Source organism: Durio zibethinus, chromosome 20, assembly GCF_047325235.1.
Source record: "Durio zibethinus cultivar Kanyao isolate XHJ-2024 chromosome 20, ASM4732523v1, whole genome shotgun sequence".
Taxonomy (NCBI): Eukaryota; Viridiplantae; Streptophyta; class Magnoliopsida; order Malvales; family Malvaceae; genus Durio; species Durio zibethinus.
In genome coordinates, this window is record NC_143181.1 from 558,831 (window position 1) to 583,813 (window position 24,983).

At 36.4% G+C, this 24,983-nt stretch overlaps 6 protein-coding genes and 1 pseudogene across 12 annotated transcripts; 3 read left to right on the forward strand and 4 right to left on the reverse strand.

The window, feature by feature from the left end:
* Nucleotides 1-1,709: 1,709 nt before the first annotated feature.
* ATL8 (RING/U-box superfamily protein) lies at nucleotides 1,710-2,755 on the reverse strand. The gene has a single exon (XM_022916373.2). It carries the CDS (start codon nucleotides 2,537-2,539, stop codon nucleotides 1,967-1,969), a length of 573 nt encoding a protein of 190 aa, XP_022772108.1. The 5' UTR covers nucleotides 2,540-2,755; the 3' UTR covers nucleotides 1,710-1,966.
* Nucleotides 2,756-4,085: 1,330 nt separating this feature from the next.
* On the reverse strand, nucleotides 4,086-6,462 carry LOC111315227 (outer envelope pore 21B-like protein). The gene is made up of 5 exons (XM_022916809.2): nucleotides 6,260-6,462; nucleotides 5,733-5,807; nucleotides 5,478-5,630; nucleotides 5,120-5,218; nucleotides 4,086-4,343 (listed from the first exon to the last, which is right to left on the reverse strand). Exons 1-5 carry the CDS (start codon nucleotides 6,350-6,352, stop codon nucleotides 4,260-4,262), a joined length of 504 nt encoding a protein of 167 aa, XP_022772544.1. The 5' UTR covers nucleotides 6,353-6,462; the 3' UTR covers nucleotides 4,086-4,259.
* Nucleotides 6,463-6,576: 114 nt separating this feature from the next.
* On the forward strand, nucleotides 6,577-10,260 carry LOC111315228 (dolichyl-diphosphooligosaccharide--protein glycosyltransferase subunit 1A-like). Its single transcript, XM_022916811.2, is given in 11 exon segments — nucleotides 6,577-6,827; nucleotides 7,077-7,121; nucleotides 7,239-7,870; nucleotides 7,961-8,114; nucleotides 8,191-8,367; nucleotides 8,621-8,689; nucleotides 8,819-8,908; nucleotides 9,085-9,243; nucleotides 9,334-9,372; nucleotides 9,374-9,562; nucleotides 9,842-10,260. Coding segments are annotated over 11 exon segments (1,842 nt in total). The 5' UTR covers nucleotides 6,577-6,731; the 3' UTR covers nucleotides 10,034-10,260.
* A 258-nt stretch (nucleotides 10,261-10,518) lies between these two features.
* On the reverse strand, nucleotides 10,519-12,620 carry LOC111315226 (FKBP-like peptidyl-prolyl cis-trans isomerase family protein). 3 transcript variants are annotated; one of them, XM_089749047.1, is made up of 6 exons: nucleotides 12,213-12,620; nucleotides 11,830-11,894; nucleotides 11,656-11,742; nucleotides 11,347-11,496; nucleotides 11,131-11,190; nucleotides 10,519-10,824 (listed from the first exon to the last, which is right to left on the reverse strand). In XM_089749047.1, exons 1-6 carry the CDS (start codon nucleotides 12,451-12,453, stop codon nucleotides 10,762-10,764), a joined length of 666 nt encoding a protein of 221 aa, XP_089605173.1. In that variant the 5' UTR covers nucleotides 12,454-12,620; the 3' UTR covers nucleotides 10,519-10,761. The 3 variants fall into 3 exon arrangements, with proteins under 3 accessions (XP_089605173.1, XP_022772543.1, XP_089605174.1); XM_022916808.2 differs by having other exon boundaries at nucleotides 11,824-11,894; nucleotides 12,213-12,526; XM_089749048.1 differs by lacking the exon at nucleotides 11,656-11,742 and having other exon boundaries at nucleotides 11,824-11,894; nucleotides 12,213-12,515.
* Nucleotides 12,621-12,991: 371 nt separating this feature from the next.
* LOC111315225 (DHHC-type zinc finger family protein) lies at nucleotides 12,992-18,637 on the reverse strand. Of its 3 annotated transcripts, XM_022916802.2 has the most exons (12): nucleotides 18,240-18,637; nucleotides 17,439-17,552; nucleotides 17,219-17,339; nucleotides 16,823-17,037; nucleotides 16,230-16,298; nucleotides 15,921-15,992; nucleotides 15,679-15,807; nucleotides 15,290-15,391; nucleotides 15,106-15,186; nucleotides 14,824-15,030; nucleotides 13,400-14,210; nucleotides 12,992-13,237 (listed from the first exon to the last, which is right to left on the reverse strand). In XM_022916802.2, exons 1-12 carry the CDS (start codon nucleotides 18,282-18,284, stop codon nucleotides 13,008-13,010), a joined length of 2,196 nt encoding a protein of 731 aa, XP_022772537.2. In that variant the 5' UTR covers nucleotides 18,285-18,637; the 3' UTR covers nucleotides 12,992-13,007. The 3 variants fall into 3 exon arrangements, with proteins under 3 accessions (XP_022772537.2, XP_022772538.2, XP_022772541.2); XM_022916803.2 differs by lacking the exon at nucleotides 15,290-15,391; XM_022916806.2 differs by lacking the exon at nucleotides 15,290-15,391 and having other exon boundaries at nucleotides 12,992-14,210.
* Nucleotides 18,638-19,098: 461 nt separating this feature from the next.
* On the forward strand, nucleotides 19,099-21,591 carry LOC111314757 (uncharacterized). 2 transcript variants are annotated; one of them, XM_022916374.2, is made up of 5 exons: nucleotides 19,099-19,235; nucleotides 20,322-20,454; nucleotides 20,585-20,762; nucleotides 21,079-21,165; nucleotides 21,339-21,591. In XM_022916374.2, the coding sequence occupies exons 1-5, from the start codon at nucleotides 19,175-19,177 to the stop codon at nucleotides 21,471-21,473; spliced, it is 594 nt and encodes a 197-aa protein (XP_022772109.1). In that variant the 5' UTR covers nucleotides 19,099-19,174; the 3' UTR covers nucleotides 21,474-21,591. The 2 variants fall into 2 exon arrangements, with proteins under 2 accessions (XP_022772109.1, XP_022772110.1); XM_022916375.2 differs by having other exon boundaries at nucleotides 20,666-20,762.
* Nucleotides 21,592-22,476: 885 nt separating this feature from the next.
* Nucleotides 22,477-24,948, forward strand: LOC111314758 (glyceraldehyde-3-phosphate dehydrogenase GAPB, chloroplastic-like; annotated as a pseudogene). Its single transcript, XR_016330565.1, has 8 exons — nucleotides 22,477-22,480; nucleotides 22,619-22,773; nucleotides 22,862-23,033; nucleotides 23,206-23,368; nucleotides 23,496-23,557; nucleotides 23,670-23,731; nucleotides 23,865-24,249; nucleotides 24,411-24,948. The product of XR_016330565.1 is annotated as a glyceraldehyde-3-phosphate dehydrogenase GAPB, chloroplastic-like (transcript).
* Nucleotides 24,949-24,983: the final 35 nt, after the last annotated feature.

Below are 24,983 nucleotides of genomic sequence, written 5' to 3' on the forward strand. Positions count from 1 at the left end.
ATATTATGAAAAAAAATTAAAAAATGTTCTTTAATTATTTATAAAAGGATCATTTAAGATATTTCTGTAAAAAAACGTCTTAAATAATTTTTTTTGTGTATATAAAATAATTATTTAAGGTATTTTTTGTATAAAAATCCTTAAATGATTTTTTTATTTTTTATATTATAGACCATTTAATAATTATCTTTTAAAATACAAAAAGATTATTTAAGGTGTTTCTTTACAAAAGCCTTAAATAATCTTTTTATAAAAATATTAATCTTAAATCTTAAAATATAAAATGATTATTTAAAGTATTTTTTGTTTATAAACACCTTAAATGATCCATTTATAAAAATAAAAAAAAAATTATTTAAGACATTTTTTAATGTCAAATGCCTTAATTGTAATATAAAAATATATAAATTTTTTTATATAAAAACCTATAATTGAGTTCTAGTTAATTTTAGACGTACTTTTCAAAAAAGTAACAATTGTTTCATAATTTTTTATTCAGATTAAATTTTAAAATAAGATAATTTTTTTTTGAAATCCTAAAATATTACAAGAAAAAATGTATTTTTGATTCTGAGACTTAGATTACTTTTAAAAATTTGTCACTTTCTTTAATAATGAGATTATTCTAATCAATCAAATACTTACTATCAAAATTTGAAAAAAAAAATTTATGAATTTTTTCGAATCCAATGTCACCTTTCGGTGTGTACATATGTAACAGGGATTCATCTATTAGTGTAATTCTTTTTTTTTTTTTTTTAAATCAAATTTATTAAATTTTAAAATATTATTCAATTTTAATCAAAAAGTTTCGTGCTTGTGGAATAAGAACCTCGACACCCACATCCACGTCCACCGAACAAAAAAACCCCAAAGGCAAAAACCACTTCTTTGACATTGAGGAACACAATTTTTATAGCTAATCAGGGAGTATAATAAAAGTAGTGGTGAATAAAACCAAAAGAGATTAATCGACTGTTATCAGCGTACGCCAAAAATCAAAATTTTACAGAAGATAATATATACATATATATATATATATATATATATAAATCTTTTCCTTTCAGATTGGATCGTCCTCTCTCACCGCCAGAGGTGCTGCTGAAAGTGAAACGAAACGCTACTCATGTTTCACTGGTGTTCCCTTTAGATTCTCTTCTCCTCTTCATCACTTTAAGTGGACCTCCCTTCCTGTCATTTTGAACGGTCTCTTTTCTTTTTCACCAATTCCATGGCCCATTTTACTTTTTTATTTATTTTCTTTATGCTAATACATGTAAAATTTCGAACCGAAAACCAATTCCAGCCCCAGTCCCATCCATAATTTTAGATGGACATAACCAATAAAAAAGCATGAGCATGAAAAAAAAAAAAAAAACACTTTAACCTGAAAGGATCACAGCAAAAGAAATTCATGAACTGAATTTAGTCATTTTCTTTTGCTAAAAGTGTAGAATCAAACTTTCACCATAGAAAAAAAAAAGTGAAGAACCAGACCAAAAGTCCGAGAAGAACAAAAAGGTAAAGCATATCACCATCAGGGCATACATTAAGTTCAGAAAATAGCTTGGATCAGCTCAGACAGTATCTATGAATTACTAATATGCAATCTGTTGATGATCATGGCTATGATTCAGGTGTTGGCATCTGGGTTTTTAGTTCCAGAAAATTAATATTGACATGACAAATGAAAAGGAACACAAAAAAAGGGTGCTCAATTTTCATTCTTGAACCATTCTTCTTTTTGTTTGTGTATGGGGAAATATAATCATTGTTCTTATAAGCTTTAACTCTACATAAATCAAATCAAGTATTACGGCAAAGAAATTCGAATAAATCCAAACCTAAATGCTGGTAGTGGTAATAATTCAGGAGGTAATTAGCTAATTAAATCTAACCCAACATATATAACAATTAACTTTGAAAAGAAAGAAAATATTGAGGAACCCTGAGACAGAGACGCTGGCTAGGTTAAGAACCTATTGACACCATCTTCACGCTCCTTCAATCTGGCCTCAGTCTCAGTTCCAGAAGTTGAAGCCGCCGGGCCGGGCAAACCCCCACACTTTTGGCACCTGGCAACCACTAAAATCTGACGGCAGGAAGGGCAGGAAGAATGGGACCCCAGCCACGTGTCGATGCAGGAGACGTGGAAGCCATGACCGCACTGCGGCAGCAATCGGATTTCATCCCCTACCACGAACTCCGTCAGGCAAATTGCGCAATCGGAGAATTTCGCGGAGAAATCAGCTGAGAACGTGGCCTTGGGAAGGGACTTGAGGATCTTCTTCTTGAGGCCTTTGTTTGCACCAGGCGTAGGACGGGAATAAGTTGAGGGGTCGGAGGCAGAGCCACCGGAGAGGCGGCGAAGCCAGGCGCAGCGTGCGACAGCGATGAGACCGAGCACGCAGATAAGGGCGCAAAGGAGAGCTGCAAGGATTACGACGAAGTCGGAGTCGACGTTTGCCGCTTGTTCAGGCGGCGACTGGCTAGTGGCCGAGGAGTTGGCGGCGCCTAGTAGCCTGAAAGGACGAGTCATGTGAAGAGAGAGAGAAGTGAGTTGTGTGTTCCTAGTGAGTGTGGATCAAGTGTGTGTTTGTCTTGTCTGTAGTTAGTTGTAACGTTACCGTCTATGTAATGATATTAGGTGGGGTTTTATAGTAAATCTTGTGGGTTCAATTTTATTTAATTTATACGTTAATTACTACTAGCACTAAATTTATTGTTATAACCCCACCTTTTCTGTTCATTTTCAATGAATGACCCCTATATTTGGTACTCATATAAAAATGTAGTAGCTTCATATCTATATATATATATATATATATTATAATATTTGTATTCAGTATGTGTGTGTATATAAAAATTTGCTACTTGCATGCATGGCTGGAAAGCATTAGAATGTAGTATTTCTTGTTCTTTCTAAAAAATTTTCTGGCCCCTGAATTAATCCAGGGATGGCGAGAAGTTAAAAAGGATAATCATTAATAGAGTGAAAAAGCAGTACGTTTCGATATTCGATTGTTTTGATCGTCTAAATAATTTGGCTTTTAGTGAGCGATGGTAAATAAGCACAGAATCAAGGGACACAAAAAGACAAATGATTTCAGGAATTACCCTGAAAAGTCAGTTTTTCTGGCCGGTTTTTTATTTATTTGATTGAAAATTAATTCATCCAAGTTTTTATTTATACAAAATGGACTCGACCTTCCATTATGGATAGTATACACTTACATTAATTGTTCAAAAAAACAAAAAAAAACAAAAAAAGAAAATTTGTTTTCAACACAATAATATATATACAAATGAAAATGATGCTTTCAGTTTTGAAACAATGTAGATATTCACCTTCATTGACCAATCAAATTTTTTTTTGAAGATACTGTTTTGCACGTGGATGGGTGTCAGTCGAGACGTGGCACTCTAGGTAGGGAGTAGAAGAAAGTTTTGAATCATCTCATTCTGGGTAAAATGATATATGAAGCATTTCTCCATCGGGCAGACGCAGACACATTTGTGTCCATGACCTTATGAGCTTGAGGGAACGAACGAATGAATGACTGAGGCTTCTTCAGTCCAGACTGGAATTATACTCGTGAGTCATCATCAGCATCTAGCGGTCACCAGTTCAAAACACGAGGAATGTCTCCAGTTATTACCCCTTTTTACTCCTGCTCTTTCTTCACGATACGCTACCTTTTCAATGCGTCCCTTCTTTGACCCAACCAGCCCAATCTTAGTGGAACTTCTTGGCTTATTGTCTTACCACTAATCATCTCTAACTACCTTTTATATACATAGTTTATAGATACTAATTGCGTTTGATACTTCAATTATTCAGTTCCTTGCAATTGAACCTGACGTTCATCCCCTACCCTCATCCACGTATTAATTTTTTGCTTGCATATTCCTAAACAAAAAGGTTGGTCCATCTTCCCGGACATATAATTTGCAACATCTATTCCCCTACTTTGAATTTTAGTCAAATGTATCGAGACTCAAATCTGGTTGTCATTTTGGAACCTTCCCTGTGCTGTCAAATTCTAAACCCATTCAATCACCTTGGCAAGGCAGAAAGATTTGACTGGAAGACAAAAAAAGAAACCCATAAAGGAAGAAAATCGTTAACGACCCATGACATTGGGTTTTTACCAATCAGCTCAACACAGCCGTCTGCGCTTCAGAAATGAAATAAAACATTTTACATGTTTTTTGCACTTTCATAACCTACCACCAAATGAGGTCAATCTTGTGCATCCTCACAAATCGAATCTTATGTTCCATCGACCATTCATGTCAGCATTAAGGGTCCAATTATTTTCCCTAATCTGCAGATATGGAACCTGAAAGAGGAATTTTCACCAAGACAAAAAGAAAAAGAGGGTAAATGAAGGAATTTTAGAAGTTAACATGAAGAAAAGATATAAAGCACAGATTACTAGGAGGACAGCATTAAGAGTACTGAAAAAAAAATTGCCTCAAAAGCTCTAGTTACTCGTACTGAATTTGAGTGCATTCCCCGTCAAAATTAGTAATTTTGGTGGCAGACAAATTGTCAAAAAAAAATTTGCATGTTTATCAAATTAAAAAATGTTAATCTTAGAGAATTAAAAGATTAATGGATTACACAATTTACTATGATTCCAAGTGCTCTAAAAGGTTGCATTTGGGCCCGATACTAAGATGTTGCAAACATGACTTGAAAATAAAACTGCAATCCAAATCCCAGAAGTAAGACTAGTGAATTCTTAAGGCTCTCTCAAAAACAAACTGAAACATGCCCAATTTTAAATAATGATCAAGGAGTTAGTATTTGATACATTGTAAGTGTAAAATTTTAATTACACAAGTTGGGTTACGAGGATGACACATATCCTTTAGGCATATTTAAAAAAATAAAAAATCTAATTAAAAAAAATGAGACATGTGTCACATTCTTAACCCTGCTTGTGTAATTAAAATTTTACACTGATAGTGTATTAAATACTAACTCATAATGAAATTGATCAAGATAGATGATAGGCAACACTAAACAAAAAGAAAGAATAGAAAGAACCAAGATTTATGCATTTCCTTCCCAAAGATCAATCTTCAAATACCATTCATAAAAAGGAATTACCTGCTCAAATACTTCATAGCCAAGTTTGAGTCTAACATCTTGGTCTCTCTGGAAATTGAATATGCTAAAAGTAAATTCAGCAGCTCCTTCTGACTCCCCCTGTCATCATAGTTGCTATTAGCAAAGGAAAGCTAGAACTATATATAAATAACTACAGTTTTCTCCTTAAAGGAAGCTTGATGGGACTATTCCAATCAAAAACAAAAAATAAGTATGTAAAATGTACTAATGAGCATGATACTAAAGTGACTTTTTGAGGAAAAACGAATCACACGAACCAAATAATAGCTGAATCATTCTTCAAATATCAAACACATTTAAAAAGAAACACTGGTGAAAAATTAAAGGTAGCACCAACCCCCTTGAATTCTTGGTCAACATCATATCTTCCCTTGACAACAAAATTTACCAATCCATTGTTGGTTACAAGAAAAGACTTTTTCCCTCGCACGGTGTACCGCACCTTATCACGCTTATCATAGCGCAATCCTACACCAAGGCTTGTAAGTAACTACAGAAAATGATCAGCCATGTTAATAAGTTGGAAAAGAAAAGCTGAAGTTTGCAAGAGAGTGTTCTTGAAACAAGAGCATAACTATTGAGGACAACATACATCAGGATAGAAGCGCCTTATCAATGCACAAAAGTTAGTCGGGGTTCCAGTTCTGGTGTCTAGCTCGCCTTGAACCTGTATATAGATATGGAAGACGCAAGAAAATTAACAATTACGATACAAAGCTCGCTAAAATAAAATGGATTCAAGATGTAGAATTCTCCCGTAATAATGAGAAAAGCATGAATTGGCTTAAAAGTTCTTATTAGGGTATCTGGAATATCTTGCATGCAACTCAAATCTCAAAATTGAACTGTGAAAAGCGGTGAAATTTTGTACGCTGTGTCACGGATTTATTCTACAGAAAATGCAGCAAGTCTAGCACTTTGTGACGCAATAAGGCATTACATGGAACAGAAGTCAAAGAAATGATCCATAAAAAGCCGGATGAACAGTGAAGTTTAAAACTTGAATCATCTAAGTCTAGTAATAAAATCCCGCATACCTCAGGAATAGAAGTTAGAAAGACGGAGAGAAATTGAAAGAGCAATCAAAGTAGAAAAGTAGAAAAGCTTTGAGAAGCATACCTGCAAATGAGTTTTGGAATCGATGGGGAACTTCTCCTTGGCGTGGATTCTTAGAGCTTTGGAATCTTCACTGTATCTCAGAGAAGTCTCCATTTCCTTTTTTTTTTTTTTTTCTTGCTTTCTAGTTGTATGATCTATCTAGATTCTAGTCTCCGCGACTCTGCCTTTGTCCAACCAAAATATCACAGAGGATAAACCCGAACCGATTGATTTATAAGCCCTAGATTCTTTTCTTAAAAAGAATAGAGCAATGATTGTGGGCTAACGTAATGTTCCCTTTGGTGGGCTAATCCTAAATCCAGTTCTATAAGGAGTGCTTGGCCCAGCAAACAGCAATGGTATAGAAAAAAGACTCCAAAATACCAAACCTCCCTCCCTCCCTCCCTAGACACAGAGAGGGAGACCGACAGAAGGAAAGTCAATCAGGTGTGAAGTCACCAAGTGCTTCTGCTGACCTACACATTCTGCGAAAATGGACAGTTCGAGGTTTGGTTTACTTGTGTTTACAATCGCAATTTTGGTATCACCGGCATTCTCCGATCTGGTCCTCTCCAAAGTCGATAGACGCGTAAGTTTCCATCTTCTCAATTCAATTTTCATTTCCCTTTATTCTATTTCAAGGCTTCTATGGTTTATATTATTATTATTATTATTATTACTACTACTTGTGAGTTTGTTTCTGATTCATTCACTGCTTCCTGTTTCTGAAGATTTTATTCATCTGAAAGTTCATTTCTGAAATGCTACGATAGCTGTATCTCTTTCCTCGCTGCAAGCTGTAATATTTATGCTATCGGTGTTTCCTTTGGTGGTGCAGATTCATTTGACGTCACACATTGTTCGGATTTCTTCAACTTTAAAGGTGCTTCAGTAATACTCACTTTTCTTTTCACTCTCTTTTTTATTATATTCTTCAATGGAACTCCTTTTTTGTTCTTGAATTCTGCTTCTCGCACATGTGCTGTTGTATTGTTTCTAGGTGGAGAATGCAGGTCCTGAGACGGTGTCCGAGGTTTTGCTGGCTTTTCCTGATCTTCAAGCCAAAAATATGGCATATTTGATAGCTACCCCACATGAAGGGAAAGGGAAAATCAAAAACTCTGTTGCTGCTCTCCCTGTTCAGGCCACCAACCCAAAAGACATGCCTCCTGCTTTAACATTCTATTCAGTATCATTGCCTAAGGGATTAGCTGAGGGTGATAGCTTCACTTTCGATGTCTTGGTTGTATTTACCCATGCCTTGCGACTCATTCCTGAGCAAATCACTCAGGCTGATATTCAGCTTGTAGTATACCAGGAAAGCGCATACTATCTATCTCCTTATGCTGTCAAGGTCCAGTCTCTAACTGTTAAATTGCCTGATTCTAGAACTGAATCCTATACAAAACTGGAGAATACAAAGATTCATGGTTCAGAAATCAAATATGGTCCTTATGAGAATCTACCTGCATTCTCGCACTCACCCATAGTAGTTCATTTTGAAAGCAATCAACCCTTTGCTGTTGCTCTGGAATTGGTGAGAGAGATAGAAATTTCCCATTGGGGCAATGTGCAGGTCACCGAGCATTACAGGCTCATCCATGGTGGTACCCAAAGCAAGGGTGAATTTTCTAGATTACTTAAAATCTTTTCCTCTTTATGGATTATGTTGAGTGACACACCTGGTTGGAAGTTTGTTTCTGACTTATTACCTTGACGCTACAGGCTTGATTTCCAGGCCAGACCAAATATTCGAGGCGCATCAGCCATTAGGTATCTTGTTGCAAATTTGCCACCAATGGCGCATTCTGTTTATTACAGGGATGAAATTGGCAATATATCAACATCTCATCTGTGGGGTGACTCCAAAAAGTTTGTCTTGCAGATTAGGATTTAAAGAGTATCTATCATTTGATATTTTATTCTTATTGAAGTGCTATTTGTCTTTGCAGACAGAACTATTGATTGAACCAAGGTACCCCATGTTTGGTGGCTGGAGAACTGCTTTTACCATTGGATATGGCTTGCCACTTCAGGACTTTTTGTATGAATCAGAGGGGAAACGCTTTCTTAACATCACTTTTAGTAGCCCGATGGTTGAGTTGGTTATTGATACTCTCATTGTGAAGGTTGGTAATACGTCATTACTCTGTTTTAAATATCTTTTTCTAGGCCTCAGAATGATGGGGAGTTTCCTTCACAATCTTGCCTAAAACATGTCTTCCACTAAGTACTCAAAGGGGGCACTTATGCTGCTGTATTATTATGATATTTAGAATTAAGATATGTGCTGTGTGATATAGAAATTGCAGTCTGGTGAATACAAGAAAGTTGTTTTCCTTGCAGCCTTACCTTGACCCAGTACTTTGATTTGATTTATAGGTTGTGTTGCTTGAGGGTTCTAGTGAGACATATTTAGCAGCTACATTTCCAGTGAAGCAGCGGCAAGAGGTATTAGAAGGCTTAAGATTTCTATTTCTATTTGACCATATGTTTTATAATATAGGGTCCTGTTTGTATTGAATTTTGAATCTGAAAGCTGTGGTCTTTTATATATAATGTGCTTATGGTTGCAGACAGACCAAAATCTCACACTTGGATATTGATGGTAGACCACTAGTTGTGCTGGAAAAGACTAATGTTGTGCCGGAGCACAATCAATATTTTCAGGTATTCTTTCTTTGTCTATTTTCAACCTGAATGTCATGCACACTGGTTCTAGCATATTAGTGTAAGGCCTCTACTCTGGTACCTCCAAAAGTAGAAAATTGGATATTAGGATATATCGAAACCCTATATTTACAGGGTTATGTACTTTAACGGTTTGTTGTTTGTTTACCTTTCAGGTCTATTACAAGTTCAACAAACTATCAATGCTTAGAGAGCCGCTGATGTTAATTTCAGGATTTTTTTTCCTTTTTGTTGCTTGCATTGTTTATATGCATGCTGACATATCAATCTCCAAGACTTCTGCTTCTTATTTGGCTACACAGAAGTGGGAAGAGGTTAGTAGGATGTTACTATGCCATTTACTTGGCTCACCCCTCATCATGTACAAGTGCATTGGTTATAGACTTTGCTTTCCTTAATTTCAGGTTCAGGCAGCGATTCAGCAGGTTCAGAATGTCATAAGCCAATCAATGCTTGACAACACACGATAAGCTGGAAGCATCACTACGTGATCTTTCTAGGACGGGGGACATTCAAACTTGTAAAGCTACTCGAAAAGCAGCTGATGGTTTGTTAAAAGAGCTGTCAAAAGAATTGAAACCCTTGCTGACCATTTTGCAATCTTCTCCATCAGCTGCTCAAGTATTCCCCAAGGTTCACCTGTCTTCTACTTATTTGTGTTAAATGCTCAACATTTTCTGGATCAATTTGATATGGTTTTGTTGTCTTTTAGATTTGTCACTTGTTGCAACATCTTATTTTGATAAAGTTTGTTAAGCCTTGATATGTAACCGTATTTTTATTGTAACTTGACTGTGCATGACTGAAATATTCTGTTTGCGCTGAATGTCAGTAGCATTTATACTATGTCAATTTTTATTTTGCATTTTAGAGACTGTTACTATTAGTGATTTCTTTTTGATGTCTGTATAGGTGGAGGAGCTGGTGGCTAAGGAGAGAGAATTGCAAGAAAAGGTGATGGTGAAGCACTCTACAGTGGTTGACGGCTATGAGAAGAAGTCTGGGGCCCGGGATATTGAGAATCGGGTGGCTTTGCAGCGACAGAAACTTATAGCTTTGAGGCTGGAAGTCGATGATCTTCTTGACTTCATTGATGAAATATAAAGTAGGCATAATAGTTTGGTCCAAACTGTAGACTTCAGCTCCCACTTTAATGGCCTTGCAATGGTAATGCTGGGTCAGAATTTTGTTCAAGGATTTATAGATGAGTTTACCCTTCTTGTTTTGTTTTATGTTAATCGTTTTTTTCTTCTTCCTCAATCTGTAAGGCTTTTTACACACAGTTCTAGATTGAATACTTAATTCTCTGCCCAAATTACTGAAATTAAAAAGTCTAGCTATTTAAGTACCGAACTTAGGCCATTGGTCCGTACAATATTGGTTTGCTGAAATCAATTAGCATAACTTATTAACAGCCATGCTCTCAGAACCTCGATCCATCTCTCTAGCCGGGATGATTGGGCTCCCAGTTAACCATTTTTAAGTCAGCTTTCTAGTCACTACTGGGTCACTGTTTTTGGTTTTTTTGTTTTTTTTTACGCTCTTCTTCGTTGATATTTGACATAGGATTTATATTAACGTCCTGAGAGGGCATCAAAATAAACAGGTGTATAGTCTATACCCAAAGCAAAGCAAAGCAAAACCTTGTTTAAGATATATAGGGAATGTAAATTACAAGGACAATCTCAGTTCAGACGGCGAGAGACCAAGAGTGGAGCAACTGGAATGTTGAAGGCCACTTTCACTGCCCCGCTCCTCAGGTGCTATTTTCAAAAGAATGTACTAGTGAATTTGCGGTTTGCCACGATATATTGATCAATGCAGAGTAGGCTTTACTTTTCTTCGGGTGGCATCACTTGCAAAAGCTCAATATTTAGCTCGAATGAGGCTCCTGCCTGCAGACAGAAGATATTGAATGACTCAAATGAGGACATAGGTTTTGTTAGCTAAAGGAAAATATATATACTGCTGAATAAGGCAGGATTCACAACAATCTGCTTTTTTTTTTTTTAACTACTCTAGTGTTAAAGTTTTTTTTTTCCTTTTTTATTATCGTCTAAAACTATCATATTTGAAGACACAGTAATCCCAAATTAAGAATAGAAATCCGTCAATCATGGATATAGAAATGCTATAGCTTCACCAATAACGACAGCCACTGAGGAAGCTACATATGTTAAGATACAGATGAAGGACCTTACCGGGATCTCATTCATTCCTTTCTGGCCATAGCCAGCCTCTGGAGGAACAATGACAGTCCTCTGGAAAGAAAAACCAGAAGATCAACAGGAGGCTTGCAGAAATGAATAAAGACTGGGATGATAAGACGAAAAGAAGGAAAGGTTCCAACGGGAGTGGAGATTAGAGAAGTTATAAAGCCAAACGAATAAGGAGAAAAGGAGGATGCATTAATTAACCTTTCCTCCCACTTTCATTCCTTCTGTTACTGAGTACATAGCTGGTGGGGGTTTTGGTGCAGCTTGTGCAGAAAACAAACCATTTGGGTTGTCTACAAACTCTCGTTTCCTTTCTTTCCCTGGAGTAGTTCCAACCTTGAATTCATATGGCTGATTAAAAGATGACACAATGAGTGTTAGAATATCATATTTTCGTTAGGAATTCTTGACATTTCTGGGACAAAATGCTACTTGTTTTGATTGGAGAAAGAAAACTAGTCCTTAGGGCTACCCCTGCTCCAAAACACATGTTTTATAACAAGATATAACCTGGGCAATTATACGATTCCCAGCTAAAAGTTTAGACTCTCGACTTGAAACAACTGTAATTCCACGATATATGCAGTCAAAGTGCACCTGAAAGCAGACAAAAAGCCAGTGAAGAGGGTAAATATGAATCCATGAAATGGAATAGAACGTATTCATTTACAAATAGACCTTTACAGTTGATCCTCTTTCTGCCATTGGACCCTTCCCTTCGACAACATCGTAGTATTTCAATCCCTCAGCTGTTTGATTCAACAAAATAAAGCAAACGGACAGTTATTTTCAAATGCTCATCAAGACCAAGTTTCAATGTCTCTTCTTACCAGTTGTGCAGCATTAGCAATAGGCCAAATTTACATAATCATGCCTGATATTTATTGACTGAAATTAGTACTGAAAAAATTTTGATACCAGAAATTATTGGTAACAATAATATGCTACCAGATTATGGCAAAAATGAGATATGTTGAAGAAAGCAAAAGAATTCGACACCCACAACACATGCATAAATTGCATAAACGATGAGAAGCTAAAGGAGAAGGAATATTGGAGCAACTAACGGGTAGAGAGATAGTCTTCAATGGGGATGGTCTTCTTGTTGCGTCTCTCTCTAGCCTCTGAGAAATGGGGCAGGGAAATGAGACTGAAAGGCACTGAAGAGACTAATATTGCACACCTTCTCGAAATGGGTATTGATAAAACAAGTTGCTTTGTGTTTTGCGTTTGATTTGCAGCAGTGCATTTTGAGCAGATTCTATGATAATCAGGGTTCCATATCTGTAGAATTCTAACTGATGCCATGACTCACTCCCGTTGCAGTTGAAAAAGCTTAGGGTCGTTAGAACCCCACCTCTATCCATTTCCACCTACCAAATTACCTTGATACCCTTAACCGATAATCATTGCCTCTAAGGCTAAGGCTAAGGCTAAGTCTGGCCGAGTCCCTGCTAACCGTTAAGCAACTGGCCCACGCGCACAAAGAAGCGTGACTGATCATATCTGTTGGACTTGAGCAAAATATATATTGATAACTTCAAGTGGGGTTGCATTACAATCCACATAGCATATTTAGGGGAAAGGAAAAGGGGAAGTAGTGTAAACGAGTCGAAGAAGATTGAGATTTGAGAGCCCAAAAAGCAGGACCAAACATTTTATGATGATGATGGTTAGAAGAATGAGGACGTCTACATTCCGTTCCTTCCGAAATGAATCTACTAACTCAACTTCATCAACTGCTGATCAGTTTATATATATTATCCCAGTACTAGTTTCCTGGAGTTGGGAGAGAACAGCAAAATTAACACAAAAGACCATAAGATGTAAACTAAAAGATCACCAGTGAGTTGAAAGCTAGTCTATATATTGTCTTGTACATTCTGATTATCGTCATCAAAAAATGAAATTAAAAATCCTATAATCAAATGGTAACTAACAACAGTGAAAACTCTTTGGATAACGAGGTCATGCCCCTTCCCAAGTAACTGTTTGATTTTGTAAACCAAATTACGATCACTTTGATCGGATTGACAACTAAATTGCTTTAAAGCTTGGTACCTAAGCCCTGCATGCACCAGATATCCACAAGCTGCACAAGAAAGTAATCCAAATCAAGTGAAATTTTAGCTTCTAAAACGAGCTATCTATCTCAGAAACCAAATTACTGTCCCCTATTTTGGTGCTCAAGGCAACCTAGATGAAAATTGCTTTTGTTGGCAATCACTAGGAACAAACACAGGTAGCTGGCTACCTCTCTGTGATCTTCCCTGCTGATAATGACTCGATGTAGAACCTCTATCCAAGCCAACAGACAATGAACCACTACTCCTTGTTCCTCTGCTAAGGTGCTCATTCATAAGAGGACCACCAAAAAATATCGATTGGCCACTATATAAAAGCTCTGTTCCAGGAACCTGCAAAGAACCAGCATTTCTGGAAGAGGAAGACACAAAGCGCCCAGCTTCTGGATCCCAAAAAACTGAAGTTCTCGAGCTTTCTGTAGCACTAGAATTTTTTCTGAAAGGATATTCAGCAGCATTTTCATTCCCTTCACTTTGTTTAGTTGAGCAAGGAGATTGATTGGCTGACATTTGGTACAAGGGGTTGAAATGCTCTCTATTTGAATCTTGCTGTGCCATTGTAGAGGGGGTTATGCTGGAAAGATAAGGACTGCTGATGTTGCCAACACTGTGGCCACATGATTTTGCATCTTCTCTGTTAGCACAACTTGAAGGATATGAGCTCAATGCCGCTCTAGCATTTTTACTCTGAAACCCATGATCAGTACTGATGGGACTGCTTCTTCCACTCACATTATTACTAGATAGTTGATCAACATTGTATGAATGAGGTTGAGAGCCTATTGGATGAAGAACAGATGAAGTAGCTCTAGCTTTGGCAGCTGCTTTAACCGCCTCATTGGAATCCAATTTTGCAAGTTTCCATGCACTAATTCTGACAGGGCGTTTGGGTAATCTTTTTTCCTTGTCTGGTGGCGGTACCACATCCGGATCTACTGTAGATGGTAAGCGCCCTGGCTCCAAATGTGGGATGATTTCATCCTTTGAGAGAAAATAAATAATCAGTTTAAACATCTAACAGAAAATCCATGACAGGTGATCACCGTAAGAGTGCATGTACCCATACTTAAGATGTCGTTCCTTTATAATAATAACAACAACTAGAGTTTTAAGTTCATATTTATAGTCACAATTTGTCTATGCAAGTGGTGATTACTCTTTCTAAATTACAAATTGAAACCAAAAGTTAATGACAAAGAGTATATTCAGTTGCTAGTATTAGAAAATATAGAGATAGAAGAACAAGAAGCACCCAACAGAAAAAGATACTGAGTGATTTATTATTTTCAACAGAAAATTTATGTTGCAAATAAGATTACTTCAGCTTTTTTATTTTTAAATTAACAGAAGATATGGGTAGTAATGCATGTCTGCAAAACAGGTTTCTCCGGACAAAGCAAACTGCAGAAGCAACTATCATGAAATCTCAGTGATAATTGAAGAATTAATAGATTTAAATTCATACCACCTTCATTATTTATTTTTGATGGCCTACACCATCACCATATAACAGTTATAGCAACTTAACTAAATCCACCTCATCTCCAACATAAAATGATCGAGTCTTCATGTCTAGTAAATAAAGCAGTGGTACCTGGTGGTCCATGAAGATTCTTGGTGGGGTACACCAAGCGCCTTTGTATTGCAAGCTCATTCCAAGAGAGCTTCTTCCACTTATCGCAGTCAGAGCTGAACTGGTAGGTGACGATGGCATACTCTGCTGATCTCCACCATCAGCAGACTGTCCAGGTGGTTCACTTTGTGTTCTCATTGCAACAACATATTCATATGTTGTGATATCCTGCAGTTAGAGACAACAATGAGTCAATATTTACATATTATGACAGACTGAGAGAGAGAGATTTAAGGGAAACACCTTCCGAATCAAAATTATATGGAAAAAGAATAGTTCTCCCAGGGGCACAGTGGCAAGAAAAGAAACAGCTGTGCAGAGGGCCTGTAATCATTTGTTTAAAAGTGTTAGGGCAAAATCCATGGCAACCAGGTTTATGTTCATTCTTAGAGAAGTGAACACTAGCAGTAATGTATTTCAACTTAACCTGTGAGAAACTGGAAGCATTTAACAAAACATTTTGAAACACCAACCGCAATGATTCGCTCTTTAGAACTAGGAAGCTTTTGCTTCTCAATACCAAGAGAATCTGAGGTTTACGTCAAAATTCACTCTCTAGATATTGCAAAATAGATTGTAATGCTATATATTTGTCTGGCATCTTTGCGATGTTTCTTACAAATAAAGAAGCAGCAGGGTTATTTACCAAGAAAAAAAAATTCATGCAAACATTCTATGATCAAGCATCTTTCATTAGGGGAATAGATGAAATCAACAATGCTACATCTTCCTAATCAAACCTGGCTATTCTGTCACAAGAATCACAATACTTCAGGAATAATATGAACTGTTAGGCAGAGAATGCAGAAAACATACCACCACAGTAGCAAAGGGGGGGCGGGAGAATCCAACTCCAAGCTTCTCGGTTATCTCACTTTCTGTACCTTTTCTATCAACAAAGCATCGAACAAGGACAGCAATGCCAACTCCAAATTCAACAATAAGCTGACAACCACATACACATATACATGCAGGCACATGAGAATAAGCTCAGTTCTTGTCAGGAGACACAAATGAGTGAAATGAACCATTATCAAAAAGCTATCCTAAGAACTTACCCAAACAAGGCTAGCTGCCATCAAGCACACAAAAGTGATGTAATTTTTCCTTCCCACACAATTATTCAACCACTGGATAAAAATGGTAAAACAGTTTAGGGATGGCTAATATTAGATGAAGATCTAAATCAGTTAAGTAATACCCAGGCAATACGATTCATTACTTAGTCAACAGAAGTCCTAGGTGATTTTCAGTCCAGTTACATAACTTACAAGTTGTAGCTATGCAATTCCTTAATAGTTCTCAAAAACCAAGAAATTCAGCTGGGAAATTTGGAAAGTGACAAAAATGAACATTTTATAACTCACTCGACAATGATGATCAAATCCATCAACACATTTTTCACAACTTCTGCAATGCTTGCTGAATTTGCGCACCTGCAAAAAGGGCAGGGGGAGAGTTATTATTAATCAACACCATGCAATCGGAAACAAGCTTCATTCAGAAACAGCCAAAATATGTGCTAGCCAGTTGTTTCAGAAATGTAGCAACTCTTAGCAACTAGCATGAATACAACCATATAGATATTTCTTGCATGCATCGGATAGGTGTGTTTCTAAGGTGTCTAAGGAGGTTACAACTAAATGAGTAGAGCATGAAAGGTTATGTCTTTTCATCATCTAAGAAGATAAAGCGATGTCAAGACACCTTTTTTTGGTGTCTGAAATGCACATAGGTAAAAGCACTAATGCACATGTTTAAGCTAACAGTCAAACAAGATATTGCGGTGTTCTAAGTTTTTCTGTTGCTAATTTTGATAAAAGTTTCTTTGCTTTGCTAACTTATTTATTGTATTTCAGTGAAAAGAGAGGAGAGAGTGAGAGGAAACAAAGAAAAAGGTTTTCTTTATTGGGGGCACAGGGGTGGGGAGAGAGGACTATGCTGCTACTATTAACCTTACCTCTGCATTACACAATGTGCAGAATAAAGCATCTTCTTCTCCAGCTTGTTGCCGCAAAAGGTCTTCATCTTTGCGGCAATCTTCACTAACAAGACAAGCACAAAAGAAACCTCCAAGTTTGGAACACCATCTTGAACCATGCCTATCAGATTGTCTTCCATACTTTAGTCCTATGATTCCTATCTTGCTAGGCTCTTCAGTAGAAGATGCATTCCCTGGTTAAACAGCATGAAATCTATGATAAATTGAGTAGAACAAAGACCTACAAAGAAGCTCATTTCTTAATAGAGGCAGCCATATGAAAATTCTCACGTGACTATTCTAACTATCAACTGATTAGCTTCATAATTATCATGCAATCTAATAACAAAACCATACAGCAACGGAAAAAGTTACCAGGCAGATCCATTTCATTATGTGATTTATAAGCTGATGTCTTATCAACTTCAAGGAGAATTCCAGGATCAGAAGGATCAATAGCTGTGCATCGAACGTAAAGAATGAGAACTGAGAGCGCCTGAAAATAAAAATCAAGCATGAAGATGATAACTAAGAAAGCAACTAAAGAAGTTTTAAAGGCTTCGGTAAAAATAAATAAAAAGGTTATTGTTCTTACCATGATAGAGTAGACACCAATAGCCACATATTCATAGATATCTTTTCCAAGAAAGGGAGCAAAGAAGGCATAATATGCAACAGATAGCAAAAAGAAAACGGTAATAGCCACAACCTGTCCAAAGTTTAAAAAACAAACAACAACAAAATGGTAACAAGTGGTTGTTGAAATAATACAAATGCCAGAAATTTATCCCATGAATCCTCTTAGAGGCTGGAGCTTGCAGGAACATGAACCAACAATACGTGATTTGCTAATTTTAACATCAAGTCTACCATATATGGCTTCATAGACTATTAAGATTCTCTTCTAAAGTCATGACTTGGTTTCGATTCTGCTTTATTTTATGGGTAATCATAATAATTATTTTACATGCTCATCACAAGTAGGCATTTTTTTGCCATGCCAATAACTTGTCAACCAAGGAAATGAATGATAATGACTTTATAAACCACAATTCCAACCTTATCAGCATATAAAAATTTCCACATAATCTAATAGTATTTTTTTACTCTAAAAATTATGAAATTAGGGTTAAGATCTCAACTTGTTTTGAATTTCTTTGGTAATTCCAAAGTAAAGCAAGACATAATAAAATGCAAAACAGATTAGGAAAACCTACTCATTGGTAAAGACAAAGATGGAACATAAATAAGAGTAAAAACACACACAATAAATGAAAAAAAATGTCAAAATAATTAATGTAGATAACCTAACAAGCAAAGACCCCAATAGCTATAATCCAAAAGTCACCAAAAAGGCTACATTTTGGAAAGAAATACTAAAAGAAGAAAAAAGAACCTGAAATGTGTGAGCAGGCAGTTGCCATCCATGACGCCTCACCATTCTCAAACAACTGCTCTGAACTCCTTATTCACCAGTCCAAACAAGCACTACATTTGACAAAACCCACGTTTGAAATCAAAATGTCAAAGCGGTTTGCTTCACAACTGGTGTGGTTTTTTTTTTAATTATTTTTTATTCTTTTTGGCATCAGAATCTTTGTACCCGATTAACTCAAAAAGAAAAAAAAAAAAAAAAAAGAAAGAAAAGGTTCAGTTTTGAGACGGTAGTAGTAAACGGGTTTTGAGATGACCCGTAGAGTTGGTTTAAGGTTTTAGAGCTTGTAGAGTGGAAAGCATCGATTAAAGAGGCCTCGATGAAGGAGAAGGAGAAGAAGAGTAGAAGAAAAGAGGACTGATGTGTCGGACGATTTTCTTTTTCTTTTATTAGAAATCCTTTTTTTTTTTTTTTTTTTAATTTTGGTTGCTAATGTTTATGCTGCCGGCTAAATAATGCTATTATTATGTTTTACTAATATATATATATAGCAATTTTGATTAAACTTAATAGGTGATGAGCTTAATTGAATTATTATTACTCGTATTTTGGTTCAAAATGGACTTACTATAGTAATTAATGTAGCGTAGACTTGAAGAAGACAAGCTTTTAGCAGAGTATAAAATATATATATATATATTTTATAAATAAATTGGGAGTGTAACATTTTATAAAATATATATTTCTTTTTTATATAAACAAATTGGGCCTGGAACTAAAATGCTAAGGCCTGGCTCAACAAGAGAGAGGGCATAACTCAAGGGCATGAAAATTTAGCAGCTGACCCATGATGAAATTTAATACTAATTAATTTATATATATATATATATATATCAGAACTCAGAACTCAACTGTTTCCTTCCATTTTTTGCATTGTATTTCCCACTCTTTACAAAATGACTATCCTTTCAAACCCTTTGGTTTTACCGTCAAATCCTCCAACCCAACTATCTTCTGGTAATAATTCCTTTTCTCATTTCGTTTCTTGAGCCTTCTTTTTTTTTTTTTTTTTTTTTCTGTTAATTCATTGTAATTAATACGATTGAACTCTTTTTTTTTTCTCTTTTGAATGGAACAAGATTCAACTTTTGGGTTCTAATGCATAATAATCTCCTCTTTTTTTCTTGCTTAAGCCATAGCTGAAACTTTTTAGCGGCGATCGGCTTGAATTTGATGGATTTCATCTTTCAAGACCCTGTCTTTATATTGACTGCCCTAAACTCTACTTCTTTCACCCTGGACTTTGATTCATTTTTCAATATTGAAGCTGTGGGTGGGTCGTATAATAAGGCCCTGTAGGATGTTGACTCCAAAGTAATTGGCTAATAGCATTGGAGTCCTGCATATTCTTTAGCGGTTGGTCTTACTTGTCTGTGAAAGCTTGAGATTTTGTTAATAGTAAGGTCAATCATGGCCTGCAATAAGTTTTCTTTTTTCTATATCTTATTATGATTGTCTGTTTTACTTTGTCAGAGTACCTTTTGTTCTCAAAAGTTCTTCAATGAGGACAACTTTAGATTGCCACTTGCCACTCACTTATATCAATAAAAATTGTTTGTAATTCAATTTCTTATATTTCTTAGCATTTTTGTCAGAATTTTTTACTTGGCGTGTCTTTACACCCTAGGGAAATAATTGACTAAGTGCTGTCAGCTAAAGATGAAAGAGAGATGCCAATAGGATTTTCTAAAAGTACCTTGGTTGGGGAATCAACTGTTAGAATTGATGGTCATATTTTTTCGTTTTAGTCCAGCAATTTAGATCTTTTACCGCAAGAATTTGGATTTAACATTAATTTGAATTTCAGAATTTGTTAGATCATGGCATCATCATCATGTTCATGTCCATCCTTTCAAATTATAAGATTGTTTATCGTTGCTCTTTGTTGTACACAAACACAAAAAGAAGCTAACATTAATTCTACTTTATATAACACGTCTACACCAAAGCTGTATTTTGTAAATTTGCAAATGAACCATCTGTTTGGTTTTAAAAGTTTCAAAAGACTGTTCATTGCCTTCTCTGTCAAAATTTTTTTGCTAGGCTCTCATCTAAAGCCAGCAGATCAAAGCTTTGGGACTGCCAGCCCCACAAACTTGTCAATCAATTCTAAAAGTTTAGGAAAACTGTATCTTTCTACCTTTAGAAGGCCACTCAGAGTTCAAGCTTCGTACAGGTATCATCTTTCACACAATTTGGAGCATAAGAATGCATGATAGCATGTATACATTATCCTTTAAGTGGGAGCTACTGACAAAAGCACTATCAACTAAATGCTTAAGTTTGTGTCTCTGTGTGTATTCCAGTTCCCTCTTCTATGTTGTTTTTGGGTGTTCTGTTGCAAACCTAAGTACTCAGTGGAAGTACTCTGCTTCTTGTGTTTTTAGTGATGGTAGAAGGCCAAGCAGTGCAAGCATCTTTGTTGGAGGTTTTATTTTGGGAGGACTCGTGGTTGGTGCACTTGGAAGTGTATTTGCTCCTCAGGTGATATTAGCTTTTCAAATGGATGCAAAATTGCACTAAAATATCTCCTTGGTTCTCTGTTATGTATATTTGTTATTTTGAACAATTAAAATGCCCCCATATATTTATCAATGGGTTACACGCTACATCTATGGTTCCAGTCTTAAGTAACTTTATCATTCCTGATTTTTCTCTTTTAAATTATTAAAACCTATAGTCTAGAACTGTGGGAACTGTTATCTGTTCGGCTTTTTGTCTATCTGTAGTATTCATTTTCTTGACTTATTTGGTGGTCAATTTGGGCTACTAAATTTCTTTTCCTGTTTGCCTTCTATAGATCAGCAAGGCACTAGATGGAGCTGATAGAAAGGATCTAATGAAGAGACTGCCTAAATTCATATATGATGAAGAAAAAGCTTTGGAGGTGAGCGCTTTGTTTTTTCTTTTTTTCAAAATTATTGCCTTCTAAGGAATATGGAATCGCATGTATATTGTGTGCTTCAAAATTAAAGCACCAGCATTTATGTATTAAACATGTGTTCTTTAAAGTTTATGGTTTTTAAAGCATAGTGATAATAAGTGGCCTTTGTTCTGCAGAAAAAACGGAAAATACTGACTGAGAAGATTGCTCAGCTGAACTCTGCTATTGATGATTTTTCTGGTCAGCTTCGATCTGAAGATGCCCCAAATGGAGTTGCTGTGAACGCTGATGAAATTGAAGCTGCCTGTTGAATTGCCTTGCTATTCATAAGTTGTAAAAGTTGGTTTTCTAAAACTTAATTTGCTACTACTTGGAACAATCTTACTTCAAATAAATATCTTCCTATGAATATCTCCTGCAATTAATGCATCATTTGGTGTTTTGGAAAAATTTTACATTGGTTACAGTGAAATGTGACAAAAAGTTCACTCATGAAGAGAACAAATGAATGAATTTGCCCTCTTCCATCTTAGTCCAATGCCACTGGTTCTTCATCCCTATCATTTTAGTCTGGCTGCCTTGCTCAGGCCTGGCAGCTGTTAAAAGTTCTTACTATTTTGAATTTAAAGTTCAAATCATTCTCATCTCCAATCTCTTTGTTTGGAAATAAGATGTTCCTCTCTCTCTCTCTCTCTCTCTCATGCATGTCGAAAGGAAAATGGAGAAATGCAGTCGCCAAGTTGTGCTCGATAAGAACCACGTGGGGTTTCATTTGTCTTATTATTAGCCTCAAAATATTTAACTACCCTTCAAACGTTAAATGACATATTAATATCTTCAGAATCTTCATCACAATCCAAAATGATCTCTTCATAGCCAGAAAATTGCTTGTAAAAATCTGGTGTCCTAGACCCATTAAGCCTGAGGCCTTTCTCTTTTGAATGTTTAAAGTCAAGAACGCATTACGTGCAATACCTTGATAAATCTTAATTTCATCAGCAAATCGATGTTCCATTGGACAATATTCAACGTTATAAAGCAGCTATGGATTCATGGGTCCATATATAGGCTCTTGGTAGTCTTACCGTGCTGAAGCTTTGATACGGCCTAGTACGAAGTTAGAACTGATGCTTCACCCAATAATTTGCCAAGTTAATTCTTTCTCCAATATCATCAGGTCTCCAGGTCTAGGCCGCATAAAATGAAAAAACAATTTTTCCAGCTAAAACGTTTTCAACAATAAGCTTGGGTACGTAGTTCAGCATTACTAAAATGTATATATTTATTCTATTTTTCCAGCTAAAATCTCACGTAATGCGTTCTAGATTTTAAACATTCAACAGAAAAACTAAAATGATCATATATTTATTCTATTTTTGTGCGAAGCACCTCATTCTTAAGTACTATTGGCCTATATGGTACTGACCTTGAAACTGTTTTGAAATTTTGAATGTAGGACCAAGTCCTATTAGGGGAGAAACAGTTGCCTAATTGAAGGTTGCAATCAATGGATTCGGATGCCTTGGCAGGAACTTCCTGCGATGCTGGCATGGCAGGGAGAACTCACCTCTCGACGTGGTTGTCATAAATGACAGTGTTGGTGTCAAGAATGTAACTAAATGAAACTTGCAATGCTTTTTAAGAGTTAACCTTGAGGTTTGGTTAGTTTCATTTACTAACTAGTATATACAACACACAGGCTTCGCACTTGCTGAAATATGATTCAATGCTGGGAACTTTCAAAGCTGATGTGAAAATAGTTGACAATGAAACCATAAGTTTTGATGGTAAGTCCATCAAGGTCGTCTCTAACAGGGACCCTCTCAGGCTTCCTTGGGCTGGACTTGGCATTGACATTGTTATCGAGGCAGGTACTTGAACTATCGCCCAGAGATTTTGGCCTCCAGGGAAAGATTGGTATCCTGACCATAAAGAATTTCAAAGCATGGAGATATCATACAATTTATACCTCTCCTTTCATCTAGTATACCACTTTACAGGGAACATGAGTACTAATGATGATTGAATAATTGCATTTTGCAGGGAACAGGAGTCTTTTTGTAGATGGCTCTGGTGCTGGAAAGCACATACAAGCTGGTGCCAAGAAAGTTACCTTAACCGCTCCAGCTAAAGGTGCAGACATTCCAACCTATGTTGTTGGAGTCAATGAAGGGGATTGTGACCATGAGATCTCAAACATCATAAGGTGAGTTCTGAATAAAAACTTGCCTGCTATGACTGATTCCTGCAATAAATCAGTCATGATAGTCCTTTTCCATTTCTTTATTGATCTAGTGCTTTAGGTTTGATTGCTATTTTTTTTGTACTTGCAGCAATGCTTCATGCACCACAAATCGCGTGGCTTCTTTTGTGAAAGTCATGGATGAAGAGTTTGGTAAGCATTGTTCATTTTCATATATCATTTTTTTAGTTGTTTAGGCTAATTGCCTGTCATCACAGTTAAAAATTTTCTAATTTTCTTCGACGTTACCAAAACTAATTCGCAGGCATTGTCAAGGGTACAATGACCACCACCCACTCTTACACCGGTGACCAGTTAATCATATTAGTTAACCAATAACTCTACCGATGAACTCAGAAGTTGCATATTCTCAACAATTAGGCTTTTATGATGGATCACATGCCAAAATTAATTGCTTGAGCAAAGAAGAAAACTAAAACTGTTGATTGTGATTGTCCAGAGGCTCTTGGATGCTTCATACTGTGACTTGAGAAGAGCCAGGGCTGCAGCATTGAACATTGTTATCAACAAGCACAGGTGCTGCCAAGGCTGTCTCTCTTGTGCTGCCTCAGCTCAAGGGCAAGCTCAATGGCATTGCACTTGGTGTGCCAACACCTAACGTATCAGTTGTTGACCTTGCTGTGACTGTTGAGAAGAAGGTATTACCGCTGAGGATGTGAATGCTGCCTTCAGAAAGCAGCTGCAGCGCCATTGAAGGGCGTATTGGACGTGTGTGATGTTCCTCTTGTTTCAGTGCACTTTAGGTGCTCTGATGTTTCTTCCACCATTGACTCTTCATTGACCATGGCCATGGTGGTGGCCTGGGATGACAATAAACGGGGTTACAGCTTAGCTAATTAAAGCAAGGATTCGAAAATGAGGGTTATTTGTTGAGCGTGGCATTTGATCTAGTTTTTTAATGTTCATATATATTTGCATTTGCATTTGTACATTAATATATATATATATATATATATTTGTGTGTGTGATTCGTATTCGTGATTTGCAGCGAAAGGATTATTGATTTGGCAAACTTGGTGGGAAGCAAGTGGCCAGGCATGCCTGTAGCAGGAAGTGGTGACCGACCCCTTGGAGGATTTCTGCAAGACAAACCCAGCTGACGTGGAATGCAAAGTTTACGAGGCTTAAATTCTCTTCTTAACTCGTTTTCCGGCGGGTGGTATAGTGGCCTTGGTTTTTCAATGTTCATGTTAACCAAATATGCTCATTTTGGTGATGACGGCTGAGTGACATGAACAGAATGATCAAATAACATTTCAATGCAGCTATCAAAGGCTGCAATAATCTTTCGATTTATTGGTTACTTGCAGCCATGGATGAGTATGAATTGCATGACTGATATAGTGGTAGTGGAAGTGGAGTCTCAGATTGTTTTGCTGCTAAAAACGTAAATATGTATAGTAGACTAAATTACAGTCTTAAGAAAATGACCCCCAATTTTTTGCTTTGCTTTAATTATATATATTGCATCCATTTGCCATTTTTACTACTTAAATTTGGTTTTTTTTTTTTTTTCATGAAAAATATTTTCATGGAATTAGAAATATATATATATATA